Consider the following 13,803-nt stretch of genomic DNA (forward strand, 5'->3'; position numbering starts at 1 on the left):
CCATGGCCTAACACATTTGTCATCACCCCAAACTTTATTGCTTACAAAGAGTACCACCCAAACTCTGCAGTACAGAAAGGCTGCAGCTCTTCACGTGCTGGGGGCTGGTGGAGGGGGGTCTCTCCCTGGGGAGCAAAATGGCTTGATGTGGATAGCTGGACAGAGGCCACTTTGGCAAGAAACCGGGATGAGCTTCTTCCGAGGAGAACTCCCAGGGGACACCCCTCACCTCCAGGAGGAGAGGCTAGCCAGCCGCCCCCACACAAGGATTCACAGTTGATTAATGCTACATGAGTCCTGATCAGCCCTGCCATCGTCGAAGAGACTGGGCTGGGGTAATGGGGTATGGTGTGGGGGGGCTCATCTTAAAGAAATCTGGAGGTTTGAGGGGTCATGTGCATGGAGAGACAGGTCAAGATTCGAATCCCTTCACCCCATCTCCCAGCCTGCTGATGTGTGTGCAGAGCCCCGACCTGCCCTCCTGGAGGGCAGCTGTGAAAGTGCTTTGAGGTCATCAGAGTGCAAAGTGCGGTAGGCAATGCCCCCCAAAGAGAGGGGCACGGCAGGGCCAGAGTGAGTGTGAGGCCCGGTCTGTGTCTCAGGAAACTGGGGTGCATGATGTCTAAAGCCACTGCCGGGCGGGGACAGGAGGGCCGGCGCCTGCCACTTTCTTGCACACGGATCACAGCCCACTTGTAGGCCCGTTCTGTAGGCCCAGCTCCTAGCGGGCTGGGCTCCTGCCACCCTTCATTCGGACAGACCGAGAGGGCAGAGGGCCAGTGAGCCATGGGCCATGCCGGGTCTGTAGCCACGGCTCAAGGCCTGCTGCTCTGGGAGAGACTGGTGGCTAGCAGCGACGGGACACGTGCTTGGGGACTGAGAACCATTTCACTTAGACACCTGTGGTCCTGGCGGAAGCGGAGTCCGGCTTCGGACCTGTGCTGCTATGCCCTGATGCTGTGCTGTGGTTTCCCAGGAAGACTTCCCAGCGTCATGAGTCCCTGACTCTGTCGGGAAAGTTCCTAGATCAAAAAGGGGCTTCGAGGGCCACACAAGGGGGTCAGAGGGCTCCCCGTTCACCCCACGGTAGGTACAGATGCTGGTCCGCTCCTGTACCAGACCTGGGTGTGGGTCCTCAGACACTCGACAGCCTCCCATCTGCTCGGAGGCTGAGGGACTTGCCCACTCCTTCCTGATCCAGGCCGGAAGCTACGCTCCCCTGACAGCCAGCAAGGGGCCACTAATAGGTCAGGCCAGCTCATGGGACCAGGGCAGAGCAGACCCTTTTCATTCCCCACTTACAAGAAGTGGTCTCCTGCTGCCCTCCTCCTCCCCATGTGGGCACAGGGTGCTCTCCTGGCGGGGTCAGGCAGGGCACGGGACAACCTTGTCCCCCTACTGAGCCAGGGGGTGGCAGGTCCCTGGGAGCAGGCTGAGCCCGGGTGCCAGGGGCAGAGCCGAGCACCGATGAGGCGGCTGCCTCCCTCGGAGTGGAGTCAGAGGTGGGAGGCTAGCTCAGGGCCTGTTCTCCAGCTGGCCGTGCTTGACCCTCCAGCTCCAGGCAAAGCTGCCGTCAGGGGCCAGGGTGCAGTGTAGGTCAATGCCCGAATCCGGCACCTCCATGTCATAGCGCACAGGCTGCCCGTCCTTGGTCACCAAGCTGAAGGCTGCGGCCGGGATCTGGGGGCAGAGCAGACCAGTGAGTCTGAGACCGTGGCACCAGGCTCAGAGGGTGCCTAGAGGTGCCTGCTGAGGTCTCCCGCCAGTTAAGCAGGCAGTCCTGAAGGCCTAGAGGACTCCGAGACGTTCATCTTCATCCGGCCCAAGTGTAGGTCCTGAGGACCTCCATTGCCACTGCCTGGCCTGCCCTGGCACCTCGGGGGAGATCTGAAGCCAGCCACTCCCTACATGCCAGTTCTCCTTATTCAAAAGCCTTCCTCCCAGGGGGCTCGGCCAGGTACACGGGCTCGAAGTCAGCGTGTACCTGCCCCCTTACCTGGCTGCTGATGCCAGTCGCGATGTCCCCCACCTTGACCCGGTGAAACTCCCGGATGTGCAGGTGTTCGCCATTGAGAGACTGTATCTGGATTTTCACACCTAGAAGGCAGGCAAGGTGACAGTCAGCAGAGTGGCCGGTGGCTCCCTATGAAGCCCCAGGCAGAGGGACACAGGCCAGCCTTGAGGAAGCTGACATAACATTTAGGCTGGAGTGGCCCTAATGTCACACACCTGCTGGCTCCTCCTGGTAATTTTCTGTCAACTCTAGAACTAGGCTTGCACAACACAAAGAGCTAAGGTTGGCTCTTTTGGGGAACTAGTATTCCAAATTGCACACAAAGCAGAACGGAAGTGGAAACGCAGACTCTTAAATTAGCTTGTGGTCAACTCAGGCTGTAACGTTCTCTGAGTTGGAGAGGCCATCGGGGAGGCCATGGGGGCCTGAGGCTCCATGTCACACCGGTGCTGGGAAGAGCCGGGGAACGGGGAGCTGCTGAAACCCTCATTTTATCCAAATCACAGCGCAACTTATGCAGCCACGCTGGAAAATATTTCGTCTTAGGACTTGAAATTCCAGAGGAGGATCCCAGCAAACTTGCTTGCTGATTCTTATCTTGTTCCTTGTTTCCCTTCTGAAGACATTATTTCTTGACTCCAGGCCAGGAGAGACTGCTTTGTGCCCCAAGCAAGGGGCCTTCTGGAACTCCATCAGCAGCCCGTGGAGGCAATGGGCCTTCGCTGCCTGACCAGGAAAGGTTCTTGGCCAGAGAGGGCCTTTGCTCTAAACCAACCTAATGGCCACTCCAGTCTGGGCACCAGGAGCCTTCCTACCCCCTCGCCCGCCAGGGGAAGGGAGACCTAAACTCCCTTGGACTCGCCAGCCCCAGGTGGCTCAGGTCTCGTGGAGCGGCTGATCAGGCGAGAGCTGGGCTGTACCATTGAAATAGTTCGGCGTGTCAGTGGGCCGCCCCCGGGCCAGCACCATGTTCCAGCTGGAGCTGCGCGCCTCGGCCTGGCTGTTCCATGAGTGCACGCCGGAACTCAGGGTGTCCCGTGAGCTCTGGGAGGCCTTTGATGGGTTCTGAAACAACAGTGGGTACGACTCAGGCCCCTGGGCTCAGGGGGCTGTCTCCGGCCTTTGGTTGGATTGGGGGCGCAGGGGCTGTGGGCCCTCCCCTGGGGGTGAGGAACTGCTCACGTCCTGGGCTGGAGTGTGACTCTACTGGGCACTTTTGGGGGTAAACAGGGGGCTGAGCTGAGGAATATTTCTAGAAGAACCCAAGCCCAAATCTTCTTCCCGCTATCCTTACTAGCCAACCATTCCCCAATTCCCAGGTGGGCTGAAGATGGATTGTCTCCTTCTGAGACACCATGAACCCCTGCCCTGGTGGGGAGCCCTTCCGAAAGGAAGGGGTGATTCCCTTCAGCCTCCCTTTACCACTGCTCGCACGCAGCCCACTCACCAGCGGGACACAAAGGGTCTGCGGCCAGCTTACCTTCTCACTGTCGTCGGACAGAGAGAGGCTGTCGATGCTGAGGCACGAGAGAATTTGCTCCTGCTCCTCCAGCGAAAAGGGCTGGGACAGGCTGTTCAGAAATAGTTCTGCAGAGAGACGTAGAGGATGGCTGTCAACCGGGAGCGGATGGCCTGTCTGGGTGTCTGGCCGCTTGGACTGCAGGAGTGGACCTCCGGGGGCAGGTGCACAGGCCCTGGGGGAGGTCCGGGCCTGCGCCCAGGGACCCGGGGGCCGTAGCCATGGCTGCCCGTACCCATTTCCAGCTGCTGCAGCTCCTGTTCAGGGAGCGTAGCCTTCCGCTCCGCTGAGCTGGGGTTTTTCGCAGGGGCCGGGTCCAGGGAGGACAGAGGCATTGGCTCCCAGGCCCCAGACTCCTCCTTGCCCCAGGTCAGGCTCGGAGACTTGTTCCGCTCTGGGGGCTCTGGGGGCAGTGGAGGTTGGAGCTGAGGGGCCCCGCCTGTCGTGTCCTCAGTTGGCTGGGGCCCCGGAGTCCCAGGCGAGCGCTCCCTTGGCTGGGCGTGCGGGGTCTCCGGGGTCCGGGGAGAGTGGCCTTGGCTGGGCAGTGCCTGGGCTGGGAGTGGCGGCGGATCTCTCGGCTCTTTGCACTCTCCCCTCCAAGGGCTCCTCAGACCTCCCACTGCAAAACAGAGCACGCTTGGTGAGGGGGAAAACAGGCCAACCCGGACTCTGGGCCAGACCGGGTGGCCCTTCCTGAGCAGAGGGCTGGGAGCAAGCAGTGAGGGAGAACTCTGGTCCCACTAAGGGACACAATTTAGGAGGGCGCTGTGTGGTCTTGAAGGAGGCCTCTTCCATAGGATGGCCTTCCACGATGGGAATACGACAATATTTCTACCTATTCCATCTTCCTTCTAGGTAACAATCATAAATTTAAAAATGACAGCAATGGCTGCAGGAAATGGCTTTACTCTGTCACTAGTAAAGAGAAGATTTAAAAAACAGCCCTAGGGCACCTGGATGGCTCAGTGGGTTAAAGCCTCTGCCTTTGGCTCAGGACATGATCCCAGGGTCCTGGGATCAAGGCCCCGCATAGGGCTCTCTGCTCAGCGGGGAGCCTGTTCCCCGCTGCCCCCCCCCCCCGCCCGCCTCTGCCTGCCTCTCTGCCTACTTGTGATCTCTCTCTGTGAAATAAATAAGAGCTTTAAAAAATAAAAAAACAGCCCTGAGGTCACAGCGACTTCAAATTCCCATGTAAACTGGCCTCCTCGACCTCCTCCTGCCCCCCTCGTCTCTCTCACCCCCCACCCCCGACAGTCAGTCTCTCCGGGGGAACTGTTGCTCTAGAGTGCGGGTGGGGGCGGCAGCTCGTCTGTGTTTGGGGGGGGCGTGTGAGGTCTCTCTCCTGTTTTGTTTATTCCCGTGATCCCCATAACCACTGCCTTTCCCTTGCCCGCCTCCCAGTGACATTCTATTATGTTTGATGTGTCCCTTAGGGTCTAATTATGTTTCTGCAAAGTGTATGTTGTTTTTATTTATCAGTATTTAGTTTACAAAAAAGGGATTGTTCTGTTTACAAAAAAGGGCCTCGTTCTGTCCATTTTCCTGGCACCGCAGTTTGAAAATCCCGCCAGGCTCCTCCGAGAACACTGTCTTGCTTTCACTGCCCTTTGGAGTTCCACGGGACACACCCTGTGCGCCACCCCTTGCCCTTGGCCCCTCCGAGCTCCCAGGAAGGGATGTGCCCCTGCACCCTCCTCCCCTCCCATAAACGACTCACAGGTCACCTGTGTGCAGATGTCGACAACGTGCTGTGAGGTGTCCGCCAGCAGAGCTAAGGGCCCCTGCCCCACACCCTCCCTGCCACTGGGTGCTACTGACTTTCTGCCTTTTCTCACTGACTGGCTGGGAAGTGCCACCTGGCTTTATCTCACAGTCACTGATTCCTCATCAGATCAAGCCCCCCTCTCCATGTTGTAGTCTCTGGCCCCCTTCGTCCGAGCATCGAGGCACAGCACAGAGCACTTTTCTCCATCACTGGTCTTCCAACAAGCCCACGGTGGGTGTCATTCCCATGCTTTAGATGGAGACACCCAGGCCACCAAGGTGCTCAGAGGTCAAGTACCTTGCCCTTGACCATGACACCCCACTGTCGCCTCTCCCCGCCGCTGCAGCCAGGGGTGGACTCTTACCGTGGTGCAGCGCCTGGCTGACCTTTCCCCCCAGCTCCACTGCAGAGGCCCGGCGGCCAGGCTCTTTCCTCAGCCCCTCCTGGATGACCTGGGCAGTGAGCGGGGTGCAGGAGGGTGGGATCTCCCTCACAGGCGGGGGCTCGCTGGCGATCTGTGGGTCAGAAGGCGACATGGGCGGCCTGTCTCCCCTCACTCCCAGCACCCAGCTTCCAGTTCTGGCTCTTCTCCACTCTCCCCTACCCTGTGGGGCTGGAGTTGGTCACAAAGACTGGAGAGGGCTGGGACTTTGCCAAGGAAAGGGAAGAAGGGGGCTGGGCAGACCGGGACAGGGTCAGGTGGCAAGGCCCGACCTGCCATGAACTTGAGGGGATCCCTCCCTCAGGCTCTCCCCTGGAGCCCGCAGACTTGGGTGGCAAGTATTTGAGTCAGGACCCCACATTTAGGATGAGGCCTCTTCCTGTTCCCATCTGCCGCCAAAGAGCAGCCCAGAGCGAGGCCACCGCAAGCCCGAGGCTGGGTGTCCGTCCTCACCTCCCAGGTGCTGGCACTGACCTTGAGGCAGAGCGGCCCCCTGAAGTACTGGGTCCACGGGTGGTAGCCATTGAGCATGTGCAGCATCATGCAACAGCTGCTCCAGACGTCCACCTTGGCATCACAGGGCTGGCCCATCACCACCTCCGGGGCCATGTGGGTCTCCGTGCCGGGGATGTAGTCCCCTGGGAAGGCGGTGGGAGACCAGAAAGCCAACTGTGAACTCGGGTGGGCAAGAGCCTCGGCAGTGACCCCCACCCCGGGCCCCCAGCCCATTCCTGAAATACCTGGAATTTGTCTCTGTTCAAGTACCTTGAATAGAAAGGAAGCTTCTAGACCAAACTTGCCAGAGGGTAAGCTAAGTCAGGGGCCCCACTGGGAACTGGTGCAAAGGCTGTATCACTCAAAACAGGGACTCGACCCTATGGACCCCATCCTTAGAATATTTTTTTTAAAAAATGGGGAGGGCCCTGGGCATTGAAAATTAGGTTGTAGGAGACTAATTAATGGTTTGATGTTTCTGAAATTTTAGTGAGTGAAGAGGAAAAAAAAAAAAGAAAACTTAAATGCATAGAAAACTAGATGGATCAATACCAGATGTGAAGATTTTTTTCCCCCTCTGGTGATTTGTATTTTTTATTTTTGCTTAGTTCTACTTTCTGCAAAAGATTTTTAGAATAGAAAGTATTCTTATAATAATTTCTAAAATAGAAATATAAAATTAAAAAACTCCACTAGTTATTTTAAAGTGACAGGCGGGGGTCCGTCTTCAGTCTGTTTCTTCAGAATTACCAAGACAGTCCTTTAATAACCGAATCACTTCTAAAAGACTTTTTCTTTTGGTCAAGAGGAAATAATTTTATGCTTAATGCTATAAATGAAAAAAGCAGGGCACAAAACTGGGTTATATCGGCCTTAACTACGTACAGGGTTAAAAAAGAAAAAAGTTGGCCTGGAAGGAATTACTTAAAATGTTCATGATTGTCTCTCTGGGCAAGGGGAGTGTGGAGGCTCCTTTTCTCCTCCTCTTCTATAGCACGTAACTCTATAATTGCCAAAAATTTTACAGTGGATGTGGATTATTTTAATAATCAGAAAACTGGGGGCGCCTGGGTGGCTCAGTGGGTTAAAGCCTCTGCCTTCAGCCCAGGTCATGATCCCAGGGTCCCAGGATCGACCCTGGCATCGGGCTCTCTGCTCAGCGGGGAGCCTGCTTCCTCCTGTCTCTCTGCCTGCCTCTCTGCCTACTTGTGATCTCTGTCTGTCAAATAAATAAATAAAAATTAAAAAAAAAATCAGAAAAATGTGAGTTAAAAACAAGCATTTCTCCAGCTACAGAGCCTAGGCCCCTCGGTCAGCCATCCTGCTGTGCTTCCAGAAACTGTGCTCAGAGGCCCAGGAGGGCTGAGGCCACAGGCTGGGAGCACAGCTCCCCATATAGGCGGTACAAGTGGGTTGGAACCATGGGGCTCTAAGGAGAAGATCTGTTGTCGAGGGGCTGAAATATAATGGAGGACAAAATGTGCTCCTGTCTCTGACTGCTCTTAGGGAAAGCACGGGAGAAGATATGGGGCCAATGCGGAATCAAGGGTGGAGAGGGTGGTGGGGGGCGGGGCTTACCCGTGACCAGTGACTTCCCCAGGCCATCAGGTTGAAGGCACACAGCATGGCCGAAGTCGCAGAGGGCGGCACGGCTCCCGTCGCTAGACAGGAGCACGTTGTCAGCTGCCAGGCCACCCCAGAGAAGAAGAGGAACAGGTGAGTCCCTTCCGGCCCCAGCCCAATCAGGACCTCCAGCAAGGCCACTGCTGGCTGACCCCAAGTGGCAGCTGCTGTTTCTGCTGAGTGTCCTTACTCATGAGGAAGGCAAGAGTGTTATCGGTTCCGGCTTAGAGGCAGGCAGCAGGCGGCTGTCTGGGGTACAGGGACAGAGTTTACTCCTGGGACGCTGCCACTCAGCTCTGGTGTCCCCACCCTCCCCCAGTGGTCACCAGGACGGAGGAGCTGTGTGGGCAGCGCTGCCCACTGGCGACTACGGTGTCAGGCTGAGGGCTTGGGAAACATACTTGCCCTTCCCAGCCTGACGCAGGCCCTGCCACGGGGAATGGCGAGGCAGGCCCAGAAGGATCGGGAAGGGTAAGGTAAGGAAGGAGCCCACTGGGGACCAGAGTGGTTGGGGTGTGAGCCTCACCTTTGATATCTCCGTGCAGAATTCTTCGGGTGTGGAGGTATTCCAGCCCTTCCAGAGCCTGGCCCAGGTAGTAAAGGGCCCGGTCCTCCGGCAGACAGCCCTTCTGCTTTATGAGCTGGCCCAGCGAGCCACCTAGGAGACCAATGGCCAGTCTCTACATGGGGCATTTCCAGGCCTGTAGGCAGGCCAAGGACAAAGGGCTTCCAAGGGCAGGTGGTCGGAAAGTAGGCCTTTTCTGCCCACGTCACAGGGTCAAGAGGTTAAAAATGGAGTAAGTGGGGACCAAGGTCAACCTGGCCAAGACCCGGGAAAACCCCAAGTCTTGGCTCTGAGCTGCGAGGGGGAAAGAGTGGCGCCTGGCTCTGTACCTTCCAGCAGTTCCATGAAGATGTTGACCCAAGGACCTTCCTTCACAGCTCCATACAAAGGGACGATTCTGGGGGAAGTCAATCCTGCACATGCCACCAACTCCTCTGCCCGAAACACTTCAATGCGCACCTGGCGGGGCCCAGAGGTAGCTGTGAGTCAGGGTGCGTGCCCAGGCTGTTTCCCTAGCATCCTGGCAGGGAGACTCCCTGCAGGGAGACTCCCAATCCCCCGTGTCGATTCTGAGGCCAGGCAGGGCCCTGGTGGGCCCACTGGACCCTCAGAGGCTAAACTGTGCACCCTGGGGGTCATGTTCAACTTCTAGTAGTTGGTTAAGGTTCTGCACTGCGGATGTGTGTGGAAACACTTAGAATCACACAAAAAACCACAACCCTTATCCAGGCCCCTGGCATGCTGCCCACGCTCAAATCTGCCAAACACAGAACTTCCCCCCCACACCCAGCCCAAATGGCTGGGCCATTTCTAGGACGTGGGACCTTTTGTTTATCAACATCCACATCTATTTTCCCCAGAGGCCGGGTTTCCATCGTATCTGCAGCCAGAGCTGATGTAGCCAAGATCCTGGCTCTTGTCAGCACCCTTCTCAGCGCTTTTCTCAGCTCCGAATTATTTGTCTTTTCCCCTGAGGACGAAAATGTCCATGTAGACGGAGCAATCCTTGTTTATTCTGTTTGCAGCTGTTTCCCCAGGATCTGGGCCTAAGATGAGGCTTCTTAGGGGGAGGGGTTTGGCCAAGGCCCCTCCTGCAGGGACCACAAACTCCTCTGTGTAGGGGCCAGCATAGTATGGCAGGAAGAAATAGGCCTGGGAGAGACTCTGGCTTGGCCGTTTCCAAAGGTAGATCACTTCCCCTAAACTCTCTTTGCACAGGCAAACGGTGGTGACAGTGGTATCCGCTCCCGCGTAGAGTGAGGATTTGGAAGGATGATATTCAGCACCAGGCCTGACAACCCGTAGGTGCTCAGGAAATGTAAGGCACCCCCTTCCTTCCAGCTCAGATAAGAGCAGCTTATTAAACACTTAGTATTCCTAACAGTGCCGTGTCCTCCTTTCTGGCTGGTGCTGGTTCTCGTGTTAGCCTTGAGAGGCACCACCAGGGGGCGCCCGTGGCAACCAAACCAGCCTGGAAGAAATCAGTCAGGACCTGGCCGGGCTTGGCTGGGAGACCTGCTGACTTGGCAGGAGATCTGCCGAGGTGGGGCTTTTGGGCTTTTGGACTTTCGCCTATCAGTGGAAAAAGTCTTCTGGTTACAGAGTATCTGGTTTGGTTCATCAACTCGCATAAACTTTGACTCTTTGTCAGTGTTTCCAGCTCTGAACCTGAGCTAGAAAGAATTCACCCTACAGGACTTGGATTAGGCGATGTCTTTAACTCTCTGGCTCCCGCAGCGCGAGTAGGGGCAGTCTGGGGCACCCCAGAGGACTCCGCCGGGCACTGCAGTGTTTGGCATTGGAGGGAAACAGTGGTGATGGCTGGCCGTGGGGCATCATGCAAACTACTAGCTCCAGACGGTTCGGTTTCGGCATCAGCTTGTGCTCCAGTCTTTAGGGAGCTGGGTTTCTGGAGGCTGCTGTGACCTAAGTACTTCAGGGGGGATAACGTGGAGCAGGAGAGGAAGGTGAGGGTGTCTAATCAGATTTCAAATTTGAGAATTGTGCAGTGCCCACTGAGGCATACATTCCATAAGTAAATAAGGTTATGAACAGAAGAAAAATTTTCTTTCCACTTTTGCATTGTTATTCAAATGACCACCAAGTCGTCAGGCTAAACACTTCTGTGTGACCTAATTACTCAGTAAACGGAACTTTTAGGTACTTGTTTTGACCTGGGATGCCATGAAAGATGACTGACACTAAAAGTTGTGAAGAACATTTGAGAACCTCTGCTTTAACTAGGAAGACATCCCTAAGTCCTTGGGAGTGTCCCAGTAATGTTAAAACAATGTTAAAAGCATTCTCACCCAGGGGCACTTGGCTGGTTCAGTGGATAGAGTGTGCGACCCTTAATCTCAGGGTTGTAAATTCAAGTCCCAATGTGGGGCGCAGAGATTACTTAAAAATAGAAATCTCTGAAAAAAAAAAAAAAACTACCAAACAAACCCAGATACAAGGGGGTCAGAGGGGACACTTCAAAATATAATGTGCATTAGGGAGAGGAAGCAGAAAGGACAGCCCTGAGGGGGTGGGGAGAATGTACCTGGCCTTCCTGCTCATCCCTGGACTTCAGTGCCCTCATCGGGGTCCTGGGATGGAGCCTGCACTCAGTGGGAAGTCTGCTTGGGAGTCTCTCTCCCTCGCCTTCTGCCCCACCTGCCCCACCTGTGTGGTATGTGTGTATGCGCGTGCGTCTGTACGCGTGCGTGCATTTGCTCTCCCTAAAATAAATCAATAAATACCCCTCCCCCCCAAACTAGTATTTACTGCCCACTTCACACACGCCGGGTCTGGTTCTAAGTGCTTTGTAAGCATCAGTGTTTGCATCTTACAGCAGCCTGTGGGGCAAGGAAACTGAAGTCCAGACAAGTGACTTGCCCAAGGTCACTGGCAGTCTCAGAGGTGGGAGTTTTGGTTATGGAAGCCTGACTCCAGACCTGCCAGCTACCCTGCTCCACTGAAGCCCTTTCCAGGAGTCTAAGCTTTTATATCCAGACTGTTTTGGTTTTTTTTCTCCCCCACATCCATTCAGGAGCGAGCATACCCCGGGGGTGGGGGGAAGTGTGGTCAGCCATTACCTAGCTGCCAAATCCACAAGCCACCTCCCTTGGCTTAGCGGCCTGCATGCTGACCTTGGGCATTGATTTCTCCTTCTTGAGAGTCTCCCCTCTTTAGTATCTGTATCCATTTTATTTCATCCATAAAAAAAGTATTTGTATCCATTTTATTTCATCTGTATATTGTATCTGTATAATCACGATTCTGTATATTCTTTTAAAGATCTCAGGAACATAAAATAGGTGAAAACACAATACAGGGCCCAATGAACAGAAGTCCAGTGAACACAGGGCTCCCCTCTTATTCTTCACCATGGAGCTATTCTCCCCTTAGTCCTGGCTCTGCTTCCTCAACATGTGTCCGGGCTGCCCTCACTCACGTACCTTGCTGATGGCGGTTTCTACCATCTTTAGGCCACAGAAATGTCCCTGCCCCATTACACCCCCAGCTCCTTTGGGGCAGGTGCATGGATTCTGCCCTTCTGTGTCCAGCCCCTGGCACGGTGGGCTTTGTTAACAGCTGGCTGGATTTGACCAAGGCCACACTAACCCAGATCAGTGGCAGAGCCAAAAGGAGCCAGAACTCCACACTTGAGCCAGATGTGTGTGTACACACACACCACATACAAGTACGCCACAGAATAGAGTTCCAGGAGCTCATGTGTTCTGTAGCTTCAGCCACTGACTTCTGCATTCAGGAAAAGCACTAGAGAGCTGTCTTTGTACCAAAAAAGGAAATGTGACCATGATCTACTATTACATGAAAAACATGGCACGGCCTCTAGAGTATAATCTCATTTTAATAAAAGAAACTACATGTTTATGGGGTGCCTGGGTGGCTCAGTCGGTTGGGTATCTGCCTTCCCCTGAGGTCATGGTCTCAGGCTCCTGGGATCGAGCCCTGCACTGCGCTCCCTGCTCAGCAGGAGGTCTACTACTCTCCATCTGTGTCTCCCACTCCCCCTGCTCTCTCTCAAATAAAATCTTTCAAAAATAAATTATATGTTCATATAAATATAAATATATATACATATATAAAATCAAGTCTAAAAAGTCAAAGGGCAGGTACCTTTGCGAATGGATTGGGGAACAGGGAGACTTTTGGGATATCCTCTGGATTATTTTATAATGGGCCTATGTTTATTTGCGATTAAAAGATCAAGCAAAACCTTAATAAAACCGCCTACATTAAACCCTGTACTCAGGGCCAACTGGCATCTGACCTGAGGCCACTAATGTTCTAGAAGGAGGACCAAGGAAGTGCTGTTGTACCACGTGCTGGGTCCTCCTCAAGGAACACCGGAGGAGGGTGCGCAGACTTTTCTGACCCACTGTGCCCCCTGACCTCCGATCCCTGCCCCCTCCCCCAACCCTACCCTCTTAGCCGGAAACTGTTTTTCAAATCTTCCAGCTGAAAATGCTAAAGGACGCCCGTGCCTGCCCCACTGCTCCCCTCAAGCCCCCGCTGACCACCTTGTTGGCAGCTGTGCGGGCTGTCAAAGAGCCATCCCACTTGAGGTCGTGGGGCAGGGTAGGGGACGGGGGGGTGGACAGTCCAGCATTGGGAGCCCACTTGGTGTGGTTGGAGCTTTTCCGCCTGCCTTGAGGAGGTGAGAAACGGAGTATCTCTCCTCTTCTACTATATCAGGGTTGTTTACCTCGTTGCCTGGACTCCGAGAACCTCAGCAGGGCAACAGCTGAGCAGCCCAGTGACTAAGCTCTCCCCAGCACTGGGCCTAGGTTTCCAGGACGCTTCACACTCTCACTGTCCTGCCACCCGCCCCTCAGGAGGGACAGCTGAGCCTTCTCTGATGGCCTGTGTGTGGGGTGGGGCTGTGGCTGAGGAGGTCAGGCACGGAGCCCTGGCTTCCAGGGGAGGAGGCTGACCCGTGCACCGCCAGACTGTGCTCTGGCCCAGGGCGGAGCCTGCTTGTTTGACAGGGTATGTCTGAAGTTTGGGGTAATACCTACGGATAGTCCCCTCTCAGCCTGTTACCCAGCGACCCAAACCCCCAGACTTGAACATCCTGGCCCCACACACAAGCCAAGGAAGGCAGGTGATTCACATCCCCACGTGTGTCCTCAGTGCCGAGAGCCACAGCAGTGGTGTCCCCTGTGCACAGGGCCTGAGCGGGCGGGCGGGCTCAGCCTGGTCTGGCTACTTGGTTCTTCTTTCCTCTTGGAGAGCAGAGTGTCCCTGACAAAACCTACTTGAAAACCAGATCCATCACTACACTAGCTTATGTCCCTTTATTGTGAGCCAAGAACGTGTCCCAGGGAAGGGTTTCTCATTTCTGCCTCCTGTGGCCCTGGGCACTAGC

General features: G+C 55.2%; 1 protein-coding gene across 2 annotated transcripts in view; it reads right to left on the bottom strand.

Moving 5' to 3' along the window:
- Nucleotides 1–15: 15 nt before the first annotated feature.
- MAP3K14 (mitogen-activated protein kinase kinase kinase 14) overlaps nt 16–13,803 on the bottom strand; it is a 43,070-nt gene continuing 29,282 nt past the window's right edge. The window contains exons 7-16 of one of the 2 annotated variants that reach the window (XM_004772468.3): nt 8,753–8,882; nt 8,385–8,516; nt 7,814–7,918; nt 6,215–6,378; nt 5,663–5,813; nt 3,769–4,152; nt 3,495–3,601; nt 2,935–3,079; nt 1,997–2,097; nt 16–1,680 (exon numbers count right to left, since the gene is read on the bottom strand). In XM_004772468.3, coding sequence (XP_004772525.1) covers nt 1,516–1,680; nt 1,997–2,097; nt 2,935–3,079; nt 3,495–3,601; nt 3,769–4,152; nt 5,663–5,813; nt 6,215–6,378; nt 7,814–7,918; nt 8,385–8,516; nt 8,753–8,882 — 1,584 coding nt within the window. In that variant the 3' untranslated portion in view covers nt 16–1,515. Of the gene's footprint in view, nt 1,681–1,996; nt 2,098–2,229; nt 3,080–3,494; nt 3,602–3,768; nt 4,153–5,662; nt 5,814–6,214; nt 6,379–7,813; nt 7,919–8,384; nt 8,517–8,752; nt 8,883–13,803 lie in introns of those variants that run through there. The other variant, XR_006606986.1, reaches the window with a different exon arrangement.

The sequence above is a fragment of the Mustela putorius genome, unplaced genomic scaffold (genome assembly GCF_011764305.1).
Source record: "Mustela putorius furo isolate JIRA1106 unplaced genomic scaffold, ASM1176430v1.1 tig00000487_pilon_pilon_pilon, whole genome shotgun sequence".
In the NCBI taxonomy this organism is placed as follows: Eukaryota; Metazoa; Chordata; class Mammalia; order Carnivora; family Mustelidae; genus Mustela; species Mustela putorius.